Source organism: Xenopus tropicalis, chromosome 7, assembly GCF_000004195.4.
Source record: "Xenopus tropicalis strain Nigerian chromosome 7, UCB_Xtro_10.0, whole genome shotgun sequence".
NCBI lineage: Eukaryota > Metazoa > Chordata > Amphibia > Anura > Pipidae > Xenopus > Xenopus tropicalis.
Genome location: NC_030683.2, coordinates 66151456 through 66169946, shown reverse-complemented (window position 1 = coordinate 66169946; position 18491 = coordinate 66151456). Strand labels below are relative to the sequence as shown.

At 42.9% G+C, this 18491-nt stretch overlaps 1 protein-coding gene and 3 non-coding genes across 4 annotated transcripts; all 4 read left to right on the top strand.

Moving 5' to 3' along the window:
* The first annotated feature begins 10670 nt into the window (after positions 1–10670).
* On the top strand, positions 10671–16939 carry hspa8 (heat shock protein family A (Hsp70) member 8). Its single transcript, XM_002937528.4, has 9 exons — positions 10671–10778; positions 11912–12121; positions 12979–13184; positions 13513–13665; positions 14256–14811; positions 15027–15229; positions 15674–15872; positions 16088–16320; positions 16548–16939. The coding sequence occupies exons 2-9, from the start codon at positions 11917–11919 to the stop codon at positions 16731–16733; spliced, it is 1941 nt and encodes a 646-aa protein (XP_002937574.2). The 5' UTR covers positions 10671–10778; positions 11912–11916; the 3' UTR covers positions 16734–16939.
* LOC116412587 lies at positions 14077–14172 on the top strand. The gene has a single exon (XR_004223817.1). It is a non-coding gene; the product is annotated as a small nucleolar RNA SNORD14 (small nucleolar RNA).
* LOC116412588 lies at positions 14863–14958 on the top strand. Its single transcript, XR_004223818.1, has one exon. It is a non-coding gene; the product is annotated as a small nucleolar RNA SNORD14 (small nucleolar RNA).
* Positions 15898–15993, top strand: LOC116412589. Its single transcript, XR_004223819.1, has one exon. It is a non-coding gene; the product is annotated as a small nucleolar RNA SNORD14 (small nucleolar RNA).
* Positions 16940–18491: the final 1552 nt, after the last annotated feature.

Below are 18491 nucleotides of genomic sequence, written 5' to 3'. Positions count from 1 at the left end.
TTCCACTAACAAAAGGTTTATCCCAGAAAATTATACATTTTTAGAAAGAACAGATTCTGTGGAATCCAGAATAGATAGAACTACCTGTCTACTCCAAAGTACTAAGTTGCAATGCTTTCCTAAAGTTATTGTTTTGTATCAAAATTTGTGAAATTTCTTAAAAATCGCTTCAAAGCTTCCTGTCTATAGTATTTTATCTCCTACATGTCATAAAGTAACCAGATAAAACACCCTAAATATGAACGCCAGGGGTCCACTGAACAGTTTGATGCCCAATATGTATAGGTTTACCTAAGTATGTGGCATGTAGGAGCCCCAGTGTGAACATACCCCCATATGATCTCTCATTTCTGTCATTCCAGCTTCTGCAAAATCAACACATTTACATCATTTTGTGTGGGACAACACTACAAAAAAGTACGCTCACCCCAGAAAGCCATATATTTTTGGAAAGTACACATTCCCCCGAATCTAAAATGGGTACCCATGTCTTTCTACTCCAAAGTACCAAGCCGCAAAGCATAAGGTACCAAGATAAAACACCCTAAATTTGAACGCCAGGGGTCCACTGAACAGTTTGATGCCCAATATGTATAGGTTTACCTAAGTATGTGGCATGTAGGGGCCCCAATGTGAACATACCCCATATGATCCGTCATTTCTCTCATTTCAGCTTCTGCAAAATAAACACATTTACATCATTTTATGTGGGATAAAGTTAGTAAAAAGTACGCTCACCCCAGAAAATCATATATTTTTGGAAAGTACACATTCCCCGAAATCTAAAATGGGTACCCGGAACCCGTGTCTTTCTACTCCAAAGTACCAAGCCGCAAAGCTTTCCTAAGTTTGCCGAGTTTATTACATTTCCAAAAATCACCTCAAAACTTCCAATATGCAGCATCTTATTTTCTATAGGTCATTAGGTACCAAGATAAAACACCCTAAATATGAACCCCAGAGGTTTACTGAACAGTTTGATGCCCACTGTACATAGGTTTATCAAAGCACATGGCACTTAGAGGCCCCAAAATATACCTTGTGCGCACTAATTTCATGGCTTACCTTTACCTAATTCATAAACACATGGCAGTTTTATGTGGGATAGAAACTGCAGAAATATAGGGTTACCCCTGAAAACCATATATTTTTGGAAAGTACACATTCAGACAAATCCAACATGGGTAAAGAGTCCTTTCTACACCAAAGTACCAATCTGCAAAGCTTTCCTAAAGCTAGTGGTTTCTATGACATTTCAGAAAATCTACTAAAAATGTTGCAATTTGCCGCATTTATCTCACACAATTTCTTGCCTACAAAGGAAAATCACCCCAAATAGGAACACCAGAGGTCTACTGAACAGTTTGATGCCCTATATGCCTAGATTTACCAAACTATGTGGAGTACAGGGGCACCCAAATGAAAATAGTGCATTTGAATTTTCATGAATGACGCTCCAGCTCGTGCGGTTTTTGCACCCGGTATGTGTATTATGCGCCATAAGACCCCCTAACAGTATGGAGACCCTAGAAAACCATACATTTTCCGAAAGTACACATTCTGACAAAACAAAAATGTATGTGTGTGTGTAAGTGTGAGTATAAGTGTGTATTAGTGTAATATGTGTGATTGTGTGTGTATGTAGCACTTACCTTGGGTCCATGGAGCTGAAGATCATTGAAGATCACAGGAGGAAGACAGGAGATGCCGGGACAGCAGCTTCAGTGGTGAGTAGCTGGCACAGGAAGCAGGGGGGCGGAGCGCAGGAAGTGAGGGTGAGCGCAGAAAAAGTCGGGCACGTAGGCAATCGTGCCCCAGGGGCCACTGGGTACCCCCCTCCGCTCGTTCCCTAGGGGGTTCTTTACTTAGCGCTCATTCTCTGCGCTCGGATTAAGCAGCAAAGGCAGAGAACAAGCGCAAAGTAAAGAAAACGTAGCTCCTACGTACTCGACGTGTGACATCTTTTTATGCCAGCACGTAGGAGCTACGGCTTTGGCAGGGAAAGGGTTAAAAAGTTTGCAATGTGTAATTAAAATTCACAATGCAATAACAGTCTAATAAATAATATCACATTGCGAAATGCAAATTTGTATTCTTTATTACACGCATTTCTTTTCATTTATGACTTTTATTACATTCCCCCATTAATCTGCAGACCTTCAGGTTAACTTTTAGTATGTTACAGAATGGCCTATTCTTAGCAAGTTTTGGTCTTCATTTTTTATTTGTTTTTGAGTTATTTGCCTTCCTCTTCAAACTCTTTGCAGCTTTCAAATGGGGGTCACTGACCCCGGCAGCCAAAAACTATTGCTCTGTGAGGCTACAGTTTTGTTGTTATTGTTATTTTCTATTACTTATCTTTTTATTTAGGCTCTCTTTCAAACCACTGCCTGGTTGCTAGGTTAAATTGTACCCCAGGAACCAGTTTGGCTGCTGAACAAAAAGCTAGATAACTCAAAACCCGCAAATAATAATAAAAAATTAAAGTTAATTGCAAATTGTCTCAGAATAGCACTCTCTACAGCAGGCTAAAAGTTAATTTAAAGGTGAACAATTCATTATAGGGTCTTGAAGCTTTCTACAATACCCCACTGAAGGCATTCCCTGTAAGTTATCCTGTTTTGTATTTTGTTAAAATAGCTTGATTGGCAAAGGGAAATGCTCAAGGTTCAAAAGTTACTATGCAAAGGTGTTTAGCTTGCTGGACAATGGAATAGGATTCCAGAACTTCACATTGAAGCATTCACTCATAGGTTTATATCCCAGCACAATATGAAGGCAAATTTATTTTTGTTCTTTAGAAAGTAAATCATTTAATTTTAGGGTTAGGCTAATGCCACACAAGGTGTAGGGCGGATATTTTCGACAAGCATAAAAGCACTTGCTGAAAATTCCGCCCTACGCCTCCTACATGTGCCTGCACCCGAATGAATGAGATACGCTCGGGTGCAGGCACATGTAGCCGACATAGGCATGAAAACACGAGACTTTGCATTATCTCGCATTTTCATGCTTATATCGGGTGCAGGCACATGCAGGAGGTGCAGGGAGGAATTTTCAGCAAGCGCTTTTACGCTTGCCGAAAATATCCGCCCTACGCCTCGTGTGGCATTAGCCTTACGGAAGGTTTTAGAAACAGATATAGAGGTATACACATCCATTGAATGTTTAAGAACTAGCACACAGGGCAATTTTGAGTATTTTGTCACATGGGCAGTTTGAAGCTCTATGCACTTAAAATCAAGTTGTAATTTTGAGCATTCCACCCCCCAAGGAACTACAAAGGGCCTAGTTGACAAAATGCTCAAAAGCTCCCCACTCATTTCCAGTCACTGGCCCAATAGGGATTACAATCTATCAGTCAAACACAGTAGGATCAGTTTGACTATGACTTAACCTTTCTTATACCACAGCATTGGATTCTTGACTTTCACTCCTGTTCCATAGTACCTGTCATGCAGAGACACTAAACAATATAAACATAACTTAAGTTATGTCCAGAACTTAAATTAAGTTCTCTTGAAAAGCAACTTTTTTGCTAGTCAAAAAAAGGACAAATCAGAACCAAAATGTAAAGAGCACCGGAAGACTGGTGCACGTACCTACCGCTAAGCATGCCAGTCCCCAGGCTCTTCTGCATAGGCAAGCTCTAGCACGCATACCTTTGCGTCGTGTGCATGCACACTGAACCCGGCACCACTCAGCTGGTTTAGTGTATTCTGACTTTGCTAAAGCTAATTTTGTACTGATTTCTGCTGGTTTTTTACCTTTGCCTGTCCCTGACTTACAAATCTTCGCTGTTGCTAGAAATCTTAAAGAATTTGCAAAGGAGTTCCAATATAAGCCCAAAAGAATCAGAAGATAAATTCTATTCTATTTTTAAGGTTTAAACTTTTCAGAGACTACAGGCCAATTTTAAACCTGTGTTGTGTGAACTAGTATCTTGAGATAAAATTGTTAAGAATACATATCCAGAATTTCAGAGGTTTCTTACTATGGGTCAGAGCTACCTATACCTAGCAATTCTTATTAAATAAATGTAATAATTTAGGGAGATCTATGTACTTAAGGTTAAATCCTTTTCTCTCCAGTCCTAAGGGGGACACAGGAACAGTGGGGTAAAGGGCCCCTCCCACCAGGAGGCAGGACACTGTAGTGACGTAAGAATTGTAGCCACTCCTTCTCCCTTTATCCCTCCTTGCTCAGCGAACAGCATTCAGTTAATAACAAACTCAAACAGGAACATAACTCCATTGAACTTATGCTACATGTACAGCTGAAATTGAAACCCCAGAGTTCCGGGGGGGAAGTCCTGTGTCCCCCTTAGGACTGGAGAGAAAAGGATTTAACCGTAAGTACATAAATCTCCCTTTCTCTCACGTCCAAGGGGGGCACAGGAACAGTGGGGACATGTCACGATCTCCCTGAGGAGACGCCATGGAGTACCAGGAAGGTGGGAGCCTGAAGACTGGGTAACCCGGAGTGTAACCATAAGTCACAGAACTGGTGTCAGAGGCCATGATGATAATGAAGAACTTTAATACTAGTGACATAACAGTGCACACAATGGAAATACACACTGCATATATAACACGGCAGGCAGAGGCAGAATCCAAAACAGGCAAAAGGTCAGGGCAAGCGGCAGTCAAGCGAAGTCAAGAACAGGCCAAGGTCAAAACCGGGAAATCAAGGCAGAACTAGGAAGGGCACAGGAACAAGGCAGAAAGCAGGATCAGGACACGGAACTGGAGCTTGGAACCAGAGAACAAGAATAGACACAGGAACAGGGAAACACGGAGGCAGGGTCACGAGAAACAATTAATGACCAAGCAAGGGGCAATGGTCAGGGAAAGGCTTATAAAGGGTGAAGATTAGGAGATGGGAAACACATGAGGTTAATGAGGTGGGCGGAGGAAAGGGAGCAAGAGAAGAATTAAACAGAGACAGCCCAAAATGCCTCCAGTGGCTACAGAGGCAAATGCATGCCGCCAGGAACACCCCAAGTGGTGTTCGAACCCTGGCTGATCCTGACAGGACATACCAAAGATGCCCCGAATAAGGGAGGGAGGAACTCCTTAAGAAACCACCGCTTGGAGGATCTTTCGGCTTAAGGCCGCCTCCACGGAGAGGTAAGTATTGAATTGATAAAACCGTGTAAAGGTGTGTAAGGAGGACCAGGTAGCTGCTTTGCAGATCTGGTCAGCTGATGCGAAGTTTCTATGAGCCCAAGAGGCTCCTAATGCTCTGGTAGAGTGAGCCCGTAACCGTAAGGGTGGCGTTTTCTTATGTGCCAGGTAGGACCGCCTGACCGCCTCTTTGATCCAACAGGCTATTGTGGTTTTGGTAGCCGAGAGCCCTTTTCTAGGGGAGTACAAATAGGGAGCTTTGATTCTTTTTCGTTCTGAGGGTTATTGCAGAAGGAGGGAAGAACAATCTCCGCATTGATGTGAAATGAGGATACCACCTTGGGAAGGAAACTGGGTACCGTACTTAGTACCGCTCTGTCTTCCTGGAAAATCAGGAAAGGTGGTGAACATGACAATGCACTCAGTTCTGAAACCCGCTGAACGGAGGCTATGGCTACCAGGAATATGGTCTTCCACGTGAGGAAATGGATGTCTACTGACTCCAGTGGTTCGAAGGGAGGCTCGAGGAGTGCCCTAAGTACCAGATTGAGGTCCATGGGGGAATTGGGTGTCGGAATGGCGGGACCACTCGCGAAACCCACTGGAGAAAGGTACGCACGTCTTCATGTAGGGCCAAGCGTTCCTGGAACAGGATGGAAAGAGCTGACACTTGTGCCTTCAGGGAACCGAGACGAAGTCCCTTGGCCAGCCCGGCTTGCAAGAAGTCAAGAATTGTTGGGATACTGAGTTCCCTGATTCAAGGTCTTGTTGGTCGCACCAGGAGTGGTAGCAATCCCATGTCCTGTGGTAAGCCTTGGATGTTGATGGCTTACGTGCTTTTAGCATGGTCAAGATTACTTCTTCTGACAAGCCCTTTTTCCTTAAGATTGAGGCTTCAAGAGCCATCCCATTAACGCGAAGAGATGAGGATTCTGATGGTGGATGGGACCCTGGGAAAGGAGGTCGTCCCTTGGAGGGAGCGGTACCGGAGCCTCTAGGGACAGGCTTAGGAGGTCTGAATACCAGGACCTCCGGGGCCAGCGTGGGGTGACTACTATGACCCTGGCCTCTTCTTTGCAAATCTTTTTGAGCACTCGGGGGAGCATCGGTAGAGGCGGGAAGATGTAAGCTAGGCGAAAGCGCCAAGGCATTGTCATGGCGTCTATCCCGTCTGCTAGAGGGTCTCGATATCGTGCAAAGAACCTGGGGACTTTGCGGTTGTGCCTGGTGGCCATCAGATCGATTTGGGGTTCTCCCCATCTGCGAACTAACAGCTGGAAGGTGTCTTGGTGCAATTCCCACTCCCCGGGATCCACCCGGTGCCTGCTGAGGTAGTCCGCCTCCCAGTTGGCTACACCGGGAATGTGAATGGCGGAGAGCTGTAGGACGTTGCTCTCTGCCCAGTGCAGAATGGGTGCTACTTCCTTGTTTGCCGCCCTGCTCCGTGTGCCTCCCTGGCAGTTGATGTACACTACGGCGGTGGCGTTGCCTGTTTGGATGCGCACCGGTTTGTGTTGTAGCAGAGTCTGCCACGACTGTAGAGCTAGGCGAATTGCTCTTATCTCTAAGAGGTTGATCGGGAGAAGAGCTTCCTTTGGGGACCACCAGCCCTGGACTGACCTCCCTTGGAAGGTCGCTCCCGAGCCCAGGAGACTGGCGTCCGTCGTGACAATCTGCCAGGAGGGCTCCGTGAACATCCGACCCTGCGATAGACAGTTGGGGTTCAGCCACCAGTTCAATAACCTCTTGATTCCTGTTGAGAGGAATATTCTCTGGTGCAGGGAGGTTCTGTGCCAACGTGTGAGAATTGTTGCCTGAAGTGGGCGGAGGTGAAATTGGGCAAATGGAACTGCCTCTATGGCTGAGACCATCAGACCGAGGACTCTCATGCACGCCTGAACCGTGGGATACTGTTAAGTTTTGAGGAGCATTATGGAGGATCGTAGCTTCTGTTGTTTGTCCTCCGGGAGAAACACTTTCTGTTGACAAGTGTCGAATTTCAATCCCAGAAAGACCATGTTCTGGCTAGGGAAGAAGGGAGGACTTCTGGAAGTTGATCGTCCAGCCGAATTCTTGGAGACACTGGGTTGTTAAATGAAGGTGCTGTTCCGCCAGATCCTTGGAACGAGCCTTGATGAGGAGGTTGTCCAAATATGGTGTTATAGACACACCACGGACACGGAGAAATGCTGCCATAATGGCCATAATCTTTGTGAACACCCATGGTGCGGACGTAAGGCCGAAGGGCAGAGCAACAAATTGGAAGTGCTGATTCTGGTAAGCAAATCTGAGGAACTGGTGGTGTTGAGGGAACACCGGAACGTGGAGGTAGGCATCTTTGATATCCAAGGATGCCAGATATTGCCCCGGTTCCATGGCTCGGATCACCAAACGAAGTGATTCCATTTTGAAGCGCTGATAGGAAATCTGTTTGTTCAGTCTCTTGAGGTCTAACACGGGGCGGTAAGACCCGTCCCTCTTGGGAACTATAAAGAGATTTGAATAAAACCCGTGAAAACGTTGCCAAAAAGGCCACCCTCTTGGTAGTTTGTGAGGGAAGTTTGGACAAGAAGAAATGCCGAGGAGGCGGGGCATGTCGGAACTCGAGGCATAGCCGAAGGATATTGTGTTTAGGATCCAGGGTTCTGAAGTGTGCATCGCCCAAGCTTTTGCAAAAAAACGAAGCCTGCCCCCTAGAGTCCAGGCTTCCAAGGTTTTTACCTTGTAGTCAGGAAGTAGAGTTCTTGTCGCTAGCGGGCTTGTGCTGGGGCTTCTTAGCCTGCCAGGTGGATTTACCCTTGTTGGGAAACCACTGTTTAAATGAGGAGGAGGCACGCGGGGGAAAGCTACTCTTGAAGTTGCGAAAGGTTTGGCTTCGAAAGGAACCACCTCTCTTAGCACCCAAACTAGGTTTTGGTTTGTTTTGTGGAAGAAGTGTGCTTTTCCCTCCAGTTGCTTGAGAAATGATTTTTTTTTTTAGCTCTTCCCCAAAAAGCCTAGATCCCTTGAAGGGTATAGCAATAAGGGATTTTTTGGAACTGAGGTCAGCCGACCAAAGTTTGAGCCAGAGAGACCTATGAGAGGCTACAGAGAGTGCTGAGGAGCGAGCCACTAACTTTGCTGCATCTAGAACAGCCTCGCCTATAAAGGAGTTGGCTTCAATGATGTAAGATACCAGTTGAGGAATTTGGGCTGGGTAACCTTCCTCTTGTGATAACTGAAGCAAGGTGTTGGCCCAGGCCTCAACGGCTCTGCTAACCCAGGCAGAGGCCAGGATAGGGAGTAGTGCTGACCCTGAAGCAGAAAAGGAAGCCTTAAGAAACCCCTCCAGCTTTTTGTCTGTGGGGTCTTTAAAGGCTGATGTATCTGGTACTGGTAGGGTTGTGGCTTTTGATAACCTAGAGACAGGAGCATCTACCACTGGAGGAGAGCTCCATTTGTCAACAAATTCCTTAGGGAAGGGATATTGCTTAGTAAAGCGCTTAGTTGCCTGAAATCTTTTCTCAGGAGTCTGACATTCATCCTGAATAACTGCCTGAAGTTGCTCATGGGCCGGGAAGGCCACTGAGGCCTTGCTATGTCTCTTAAAGAGGCCTTTTGATTTCCCTGCGGCAGAATCTGGTTCCTCAATCTGCAATACCTCAAGAACTGCTTTTATGAGATGGTCTATATTAGAAGAAGAGTCCGTAGATGTATCACCCTCTTCAGAATCTGAATGTTCAGAGGAAAAAAACTCTCCTTCACTGGCCTCACCCTCAGATGGAGAGGGGCTGGAAGAAAGAAGTTTTAGAGTGGCTTCTTTTCTACCAAAATCACGCTTGCGCTTATTTGTGGTAGCTGGAGCTTCCGCAATTTTGCCAAGCATTTTGTCAATAGAGGAGGCAAGCTGTGGTATAGCTTGAAGGGATTGAGAAAGGCAGATGGCCCAAGCTGGCGCATCAGAGGATGCTTGTGGGGCTGATGCAGTAGACTGCAATGAGCCAGTCTGAAATTGTTCAGAAATACCCGCTGACTGAGATTCAGGGGGCTCTGCAGATGTTGTAACCCGAGTGCTGCAAGATGAGCAAATGGGGTTAGGCTGGGCCTCCTTAAACTTGTTAAGGCACTTAGTGCAGGCAAAAAATGAAACTACCGCTGGGAGTTGATGATGTCCTTTAGTAGGGCCCTCTAGGGCCAGTCCATACCTCCTGTGACGAGGACACAGAAAAAGCTGAATGCTGTTCGCTGAGCAAGGGGGGGTAAAGGGAGAAGGAGTGGCTACAATTCTTACGTCACTAGTGTCCTGCCTCCTGGGGGCCCTTTACCCCACTGTTCCTGTGTCCCCCTTGGACGTGAGAGAAAATTATATTTTTATTGTTTATATTTAAACCTCCCACTCATATTGTAAGATTATGTAATAATTTTGACATCATAATTGCTGCCAGGTTGATAGTTTAATTTAAATTAGCCCTTTAACACACTCATATTGTAAGATTATGTAATCATAATCATAATTTTTTAATGTAATCATTTTGACATCATAATTGCTGCCAGGTTGATAGTTTAATTTAAATTAGCCCTTTAATAGGGGCTAATATTGAATTGTACTCATCTAAATATAGAAGGAATGTGCTTTAAAAAGTAGTGTTTCAGGCTGATACAGGTATATTGAATTTCTCCAAAAACTCCACTAGTCCTGCCCATCTGTTCCACTTCCTGCTGCCTCCTTTCCCAGGCTGTGCAGGGGGGCGGCGGGCACTCAGCACACTGCACTGTAGGATAGGAACCAATCAGCAGCTAGGCTGACCTGATGAGGAACTGCAGCCTGTCTTTGCTTGTGTGATTAATTATTCCCCTCCTACTGTGCTTCTGGCAAGGACCATTAGGACATGGCCACCCTTAAGGATCAACTGCAGAACTACCCCCACATCACAGTAGAAAGTAATAATACAATCACATACCCTATAGAGAAGGGAACAGGTTGTAGAACAGACAGTTTGAGCCTGAAAGAGCAAAAAAAGAATAGAAAACAGGAGTATCTGTCTATACTGTCCAATTGCATGCTGGGTATTGTAGTTTTATATTAATCCTAGCTGTAGGCTAATTGTTAGATACAAACTACATTTCCCAGCATGCAGTGCAACAGGCACAGTAGTGGGAAAACATTTTTGACTAGTTTCCAAACTACAAACCCGCCAAGGCTCCAAAAAATAGCCCCAAACTGTACCTTGGCGGGTTTGTACTTTAGAAACCCGCCAGGGCTTTAAATTAATAGCCCAACCTGGCAACCCAGGCTTTTATTGTCCTGTTTTTTAAGCGACTGGCTCTGCATTATCTTAAATATATCTGCGGTTTTGCGTAATGCAGTGCGACTATTTCTTAAAAGTAAAGCTTCCCCCAAACAAATATGGACAGTTCAATCGAAACGGAATCTTTGTGCCGCTGTGGAACTTTCTAGAAGATCGTGCTTTCTTCTATCATGTGCTCATGGGGAAGCGCTGTGATTGGCAGGCTACTCCCTACGTCGACGTTTTACGACATTCTGTTCTGGAACCTTCTAAGCCGGTATATAAAGCAGCCGGCAGAGGCGTTCGTTCTCATTGCAAGCTTTACAAGCTCGGAGACGGCGAGCAGCTCATTTAAAACCAGTCGTCCATATCACATTACTGAGAGGTAAAGGATTTATAACTTCATGGCTCTATAGTCTTTTTTTTGTTTATTTGAAGGTTAGAATATTAATGTTTAGATACAATGTTAACTTTTAGTTTTATAAACCCGAAATTTGTTCACGTACTGGACAGTGGTTTTGTGTATGTTGGTTGTTTTGTAAAATAATGTAGTTGGAATTTACCTCTACCAAACCCCGCGTAGTATTAGATGCAGAGTGTATTCATAGCCGGGTTTGCTGAAGTCCGCACACAACGTAACCGTGTAATGTTTTGTCCACTTCCATTTCTAGTGTATGATCATGGCTGCCGATTTTGTTATATCTATTTTTTGTGTGATTTGTAGAAATATATAATTTACGGAAACCCCTTCCCATACGCTTTGCCGAATCCCTGTAGTCTGTAAATTAATTTGTACGGTTGTTACTATGTTGACGTGCATTAACGTATATTGAAAATGCGGGTTGGATTACTGCTTTAAAGCGACAACCTAAGCCCTGTGACTTACCCGTCGCCATTTACTCATGGCTTCTGCAGTCATGTGCGTTTGTTCTGTCACTTATCACGTGTCTGCGTTCCAGCCCAAAATGGCGGATTTCTTCTGCAGTGCGGGACAAAATGGCCTACCGCGACCTAAGTGTGGGGGTTGAAGTATATACAACCTTTTGTTCTTTAATGGCTGCTGATAAATGCTACTGTTTCTATGGACTCTCGGCAAATGCAGTGGGTGTTAAACTGACTCATGTTCTGGCAAATGCAACCTTCAGCATCTCCTTACTATTTATAGTGCAGAAATATTGTATTTGAAAATACATTCTTTTTACCAGTCAGCTATTTGATATGTATGTCAGTTTCTAAAACAAGTCTGCCATGTCAATTTCCATATAGTGAACCATAAGTAAACCAGGTTCTAAACCTGTGGATTGTTGGCGTGTAAGATTATGGGGTATCATGTAATAAACATTCTCCTAAATACTGTTGCCTTTTAAGGAGTTTAAGCGTTGTCCCAAATTAGAGAGCCACTGGGTTAAATTTTTACCTGCAGATTGTAACTTGGATCTTTGCTATTGTATCTTTTGCTACTGTGCTTGGTTTAACCTATTGTGTTTTGTTTTTTTGTTTTTTTTTTTATAAATACAGCAACAATGTCTAAGGGACCAGCAGTTGGAATTGATCTTGGCACCACTTACTCATGTGTGGGTGTCTTCCAGCATGGCAAAGTGGAAATCATTGCCAATGACCAAGGAAACAGGACCACACCTAGTTATGTGGCTTTTACAGATACTGAGAGATTGATTGGAGATGCAGCTAAAAATCAAGTTGCCATGAACCCCACAAACACAGTTTTTGGTAAGGATAATATGAGTCTATAGCAGTGTTAAGTAGTACTGAGACTTTTATAATACATACTACATATGAGCAAGATGCTAAAATATCAAATTAAAGGTCATGCAACCCAAAATATTGTGCCTGATAGAACATAATTCTAAGCAACTTTGCAGTGTACAGGTTTGTAGGAGTTTTAATTTTTATATTGCTATAAAAATCTTTGTACTTCTATTCTCTGGTGGCTCTAAATTTTGAAACAATGTAACACAAGCCAGCATATTGACAGACCTGTCTTGTTGGAGACTGGCTTTTGCAACATTGTTTATAATAAGTCATAACCATAAGGTGAGCAAACGAATAGAATTTCATTTACAAATAACATTTAAAGCACTAAACATTTTTTTAACAAAACATTTTTAATGCTAGAAAGCTGCTTAGAATTCCGTTTCCTTTTATTAGAGAAACATTGTCCTTTAAGGTTACTGGGCAAAAACATGAATGGATTACTGGCTATAGGTATAGAGCCATGTCTATTACAAGCATTACATTGTGAATATTGTGACAGTGTAGTTTTGTCACTGACCAGCTTTAATGGTTCCTGTAAAAGGACAATGCTTCATTAAGTCAGTTTATACTAGCTGAAACAGCTTAGCTTTTAATCAGAATTAGCCTTAGGCATACCAGTGCCCTTGCAGGAGTAGAGTTCAGCAGATAAATCCTTTTGTGTTGTATTTCTTTGCACCATGAGGCAACTGACTTTGAAAGGGGTGTGTAGCTGATATTGGATACCTAGGATAAAGGCTAAATTTTAACCCTTTTATGATAGGGCTATAAATGCACCACATAGACTTTCTTAATGCAGTTACATTTTTTTTCAGATGCCAAGAGACTCATTGGCCGCAGATTTGAAGATGCAGTTGTTCAGTCTGACATGAAGCACTGGCCTTTCAATGTTATCAGTGACAGTGGAAGACCAAAGGTCCAGGTAGAATATAAAGCAGAGACCAAATCTTTCTATCCAGAGGAAATATCATCTATGGTCTTAGTTAAGATGAAGGAAATAGCTGAAGCATACCTTGGCAAGGTGAGTGCCTTTTGGGTTATTTGTAGCTTTGTGCAATACAACTCCTGCATCTAGAAAGCTTGTAGGTTCAGGACTGCTTTAACCTGATCGTTCACACCTTTTTGACTAAAGGAGTCTTTATCTCCCTGATAATTCAAGGTAAAAGAATACTGCCATTGTTTTGATCTGGGTTGGGTAGACTAATGTATTCATTGCAGAGTTTTTCTTCTAAAACCATGGTTTTTTAGAACAGTTTATATTGAATTGGTGTTAGAATGTTTAGTTATAAATTAAGGCCTTTATTTAATATTGAATGTGTTTTTTTTTTTTGTGTTTTTTCCTTTTACAGACTGTAACAAATGCTGTAATTACTGTCCCAGCATATTTTAATGACTCCCAGCGACAGGCTACAAAGGATGCTGGTACTATATCTGGGCTGAATGTACTGCGAATCATTAATGAGCCAACTGCTGCTGCCATTGCTTATGGACTTGATAAGAAGGTATAGATCACTAAAACCTACTTCCATAGTAAAGGGCTCAAGAATGTGGGAGGGTGGTTTACACTGCTTAGTGTTAACCTGAGCAGTAACAGCAACAAGCCTGATAGCAATTTAGTTGGCTGCAGGTAGTGAAACCAAACATTTGGTTGCTGTTGGGTTAGTGCCCAGTGATGTAAATTATTCCCATTTTTAAATAAACTTACTGTTCCCTGTAGGTAAGAACAGTCCGTAAGCTTGCTTAGGTTCGTTAATGTAGCAATAAATCCTTATCTGCTTGGGTGCACATATTTTTAAACAAATGTTGATGTTAGTGAGATTTGCTACATGAATTTGTCAGCCATACAGAACTGCATTTATTCAAAATGATTTTTTTCAGAGTTGGGTATGGAGCGCAAGGCTTCCAGTCACTGATCGCTGTGATGAATTTGATTCCAAAGCCATTCGTAGTTTCCACCAGATGTCGCAAGACTTATGATGGTTTATTACCTTCCTTGGATGTCTGAGCGATCATATAGGCGGTGCATTTATGATTGTGCGGTGTCCTGATTTGAAGCTTATAGTAACTTTTTTTTTTTTTTTTTTTTCTTAAGGTTGGAGCAGAAAGAAACGTGCTGATCTTTGATCTTGGTGGTGGCACCTTTGATGTCTCCATTCTAACCATTGAAGATGGCATCTTTGAAGTAAAGTCTACCGCTGGTGACACTCATTTGGGTGGTGAAGACTTTGATAATCGTATGGTGAATCACTTTGTTGCAGAATTCAAGAGAAAGCACAAGAAGGACATCATTGACAACAAGAGAGCTGTTCGCCGTCTCCGTACTGCTTGTGAGCGTGCAAAGCGTACGCTCTCCTCCAGCACTCAGGCTAGCATTGAAATTGATTCTCTCTATGAAGGAATCGACTTCTATACCTCAATCACCAGAGCACGTTTTGAAGAACTTAATGCTGATCTCTTTAGAGGTACCCTTGACCCTGTGGAAAAAGCACTTCGTGATGCTAAGCTTGACAAGTCACAAATACACGATATTGTATTGGTTGGCGGATCCACCCGTATACCTAAAATCCAGAAGCTGCTTCAAGACTTCTTCAATGGAAAGGAGTTGAACAAGAGCATCAACCCTGATGAAGCTGTGGCCTATGGTGCAGGTAAAATCCATAGCAACTTTTTTTTTTTTTTTTTCCTCCCCCAGCCGATATTTGCTAAGATGAATATGATTCCAAAGCCATTCGTAGTTTCCACCAGATGTCGCAAGACTCATGATGGCTCTTTACCTTCCTTGGATGTCTGAGCGAATTTTTTTTAAAGTGCAAAATGTGCCGTCTATATACCTCCCTTTCTAAATCCACTTTTTTTTTCTTAGCTGTGCAGGCAGCCATCTTATCTGGTGACAAGTCAGAGAATGTTCAGGACCTTCTCCTGCTTGATGTTACACCTCTGTCTCTTGGTATTGAGACAGCCGGTGGTGTCATGACTGTTCTGATCAAGCGAAACACAACCATTCCCACAAAGCAGACACAGACTTTCACAACTTACTCTGATAACCAGCCTGGAGTGTTAATTCAGGTAAGATATTCCTATTTCCACTCAAGGCCTAAGACAGCTATTTATAAAGGGACTGTTCTAGAAGGATATAATTTTACAGGCCATCTCTACCTATCTTATAAAATATGCATGGCTGCATAACCCTGACAAATCCTGTGAAGGCTTCAAAACTTGTTGCTTTAATCGCCATTTCTGTATGGCATAGCTTTAACCTAAATAATTTCTGAACTTGTCTTGCAGTAGCAACTCTAAACAAGGCTACTTGTTTAGCTGTAAATACCTTGACATGTAGGCCTAAAATACTTCTCTGCAGCAGGCAAAAATGTTCAGCAAATTATTGTGGTAACTTTTATTTAAGGTGAATGACCTGTCCTAAAGGTGTGTGGTGTTTTTGTTTTTTTTTTCTCTACATGTGCTTTGTATTGTGCACTTCCTGGTTAAAAACTTATCGTTCTTCCTGCACAGGTGTATGAGGGTGAAAGAGCAATGACCAAGGATAACAACTTGTTGGGTAAATTTGAGCTGACTGGCATCCCTCCAGCTCCCCGAGGTGTTCCTCAGATCGAGGTGACATTTGACATTGATGCCAATGGTATCTTAAATGTGTCTGCTGTTGACAAGAGCACAGGAAAGGAGAACAAAATCACAATTACCAATGACAAAGGTAACTTCCTAAGCTATAAAGAAAGTCGCTATGATGAACTTGATTCCAAAGCCATTCGTAGTTTCCACCAGATGCCAAAAGGCTGATGATGGTCTAGCACCTTCCTTGGATGTCTGAGCGACTGTCGGTTTAGACCAAACTGCCTCTATGTAGTGCTAACATGTTTGGTTTATCCTGCTGTGTATGGAAAATATATATATATTTTTTTTTTTAAGGCCGTCTCAGCAAGGAAGATATTGAGCGTATGGTTCAAGAAGCTGAGAAGTACAAAGCTGAAGATGAGAAGCAAAGGGATAAGGTATCTTCAAAGAATTCCCTTGAGTCTTACGCATTTAACATGAAGGCTACTGTTGAAGATGAGAAACTTAAAGGAAAAATTAGTGATGAAGACAAACAGAAAATCCTGGATAAATGCAATGAAGTTATATCTTGGCTGGACAAAAATCAGGTAAGTGAAGACAAGCTGGGGGGGGGGGGGGGCTGAGCAACTTAAATCTGTGGTTTGACAATATTTCAAATTCTATTTTTGTAGCCTGGATACTTGATGTCTGACTCGTCAAATATCGGGTATCCAGGCTACAAAAAATAGAATCCTTCCCTTCCACCCCCCCAAGTCCCCTGTAGAGCAACCAAAGGACTTCTACAAATGTGGCTAACTCATATCTGCTCTTTCAGACTGCAGAAAAAGAAGAGTTTGAACATCAACAAAAAGAGCTGGAGAAGGTGTGCAACCCTATTATTACAAAGCTATATCAAAGTGCTGGGGGCATGCCAGGTGGTATGCCTGGTGGCTTCCCAGGTGCTGGTGGTGCCCCATCAGGAGGAGCATCCTCTGGTCCTACTATTGAAGAGGTTGACTAAATAAAAGCTGCATTCCACTTTTTTGTCTTGTAACTCCTAGGACACAAATTTCGTACTAGCTGTTCAAATTTTCTCATGTATGCTGCTGTATGTCAATTTTGGGGCATTAATACTTGAATTAACTCCAAAAGTCAGGAAAACCATAGTATCTGTACTGTACAAACAAATTGGGTCCAGACCAATAAAATGAATTGAATTGGCTCTCATTTTGATTTTTCTTTATTTCCCCCCCCCCCCCCCCCCCCCCCCCCCTTAGGTCAGCTTTCCTGGTTTAGGAAGTAAAAGCTATTCTGGTCCTTAAGGTAGATAATTGGGTTACAGTGCACAGAAAACAAAGTAGCTTGTGTAGCCCAGAAAACCATAAGAAGTTTGGTGTTTAAGTTTGTATGTTCCATACAAACCTGGTTCATTGAAACTTTTAGAGATGAATCTTGAACGTCTGCAACCCTGTCTCCAGGGTTATCTGGTTAATGCCATATGAAGGATGTTCTCTGCAAGATGTAAAACACTTGGCAAGAGTACACTCCATGCGGTAAAAATGCCCCTACCTGTGCCTGCCTCTGAACAAATTAAATACATTTGGGTGCAGGCATGTGTTGCGATGCCTGACGAGAATGTAAAGTCTTGCATTTTATTGCGGATATTGGCTACAAGTTTGCACCAGAGCATATTCCATTCAGTTGCAGTCACAAGGTAGGCATGTTTTTACAGTAGTGGGGAGAATTATGCTCTGTGTGGCATGCCTTCAAGTAACTGAACATTTATTTTTCCTTAGGAAAGTCAAATACAGCTTTGATTACTGGGTAAACGAGGTTGCTATTTAGGTGAATTAAAGTCAGGTTGGACAAATACCTATTAAAGCCAGAGTGTTTCTCAACAAATTGTGCAATTTATCCAGAGTGACATACCATTTCTGTCACTACTTACAGATGCAGTAGCAGGTCACATTGGTTTTTACAGCTTACAGAAAATGCAATGTGTGACATCTGTATGACTTGGTGGGCTTCCCAAATGCATGACTTGGTGGGCTTCCCAAATGAAACAAGAAATCCTTTGCATTCATGCCAGTGTGTGTCAGAAATTCCCCCCAACCCTTAAGGCAGAACCTGGGATTGTTGGTCCAGATATTACAAAATACTTCAAGCTGGCCAACTATGTCAAAGTAATCCCTGGTCTGCCCAGTCCTACACTTATCCCTCACCCCATGTAAGTACTTACTGGGATAGCCCCTTCCACCTACTCCCATCAGAAGGACCCTCCCCAAATATTTAAAAGACCAACCACACCCACTTACTGGCAACTTTTTGGTCTTTCTGCTTTGCTGCTCCTAGAAGCAAAAAAAAAAATCTCTTTAACCTCAGGAAAGCATTGGACCTGCCCATAAGGTGTCCAAGGGACAGGGTTTATTTTTTTTTTTATATTCCCTACCATATTACCTCATTATTTTGGAGTTTTCTGGCCTCTAGCTCCTGGGTCAGGTAGGGCACTGTTGTTCAATGTTGGTAGCAATGTCTGCCCTCCCCCCTTTTTATTTTTCTTTGTTCCCAAAGTAGGGAATGTGTCTTTTCAGTGGAGGAAAGGTTCATGGCTAGCTGCTTCTCAACAGACTTTCCTAATGCTGAGGTGTTCTTTAAAAAAAAAAAAAAAAAAAAATTAAAATCCGCCTTTAACCCTTTCACTGCCAGCCGTTTTGGACCAAAGTGGAACTTCTACTGCCAGACAGTTTTTGAACATTTTGCACAGTTTCACTTTAGGGGC

What these genes read in the sequence shown, in the direction of transcription:
- hspa8 (XM_002937528.4), top strand. Translation starts at nt 11,917, where the DNA reads ATGTCTAAGGGACCAGCAGTTGGAATTGATCTTGGCACCACTTACTCA. An exon ending in AGCCTGGAGTGTTAATTCAG is followed by an intron (nt 15,230 to 15,673) that starts GTAAGATATTCC and finishes CTTCCTGCACAG; the next exon opens with GTGTATGAGGGTGAAAGAGC. An exon ending in CACAATTACCAATGACAAAG is followed by an intron (nt 15,873 to 16,087) that starts GTAACTTCCTAA and finishes TTTTTTTTTAAG; the next exon opens with GCCGTCTCAGCAAGGAAGAT.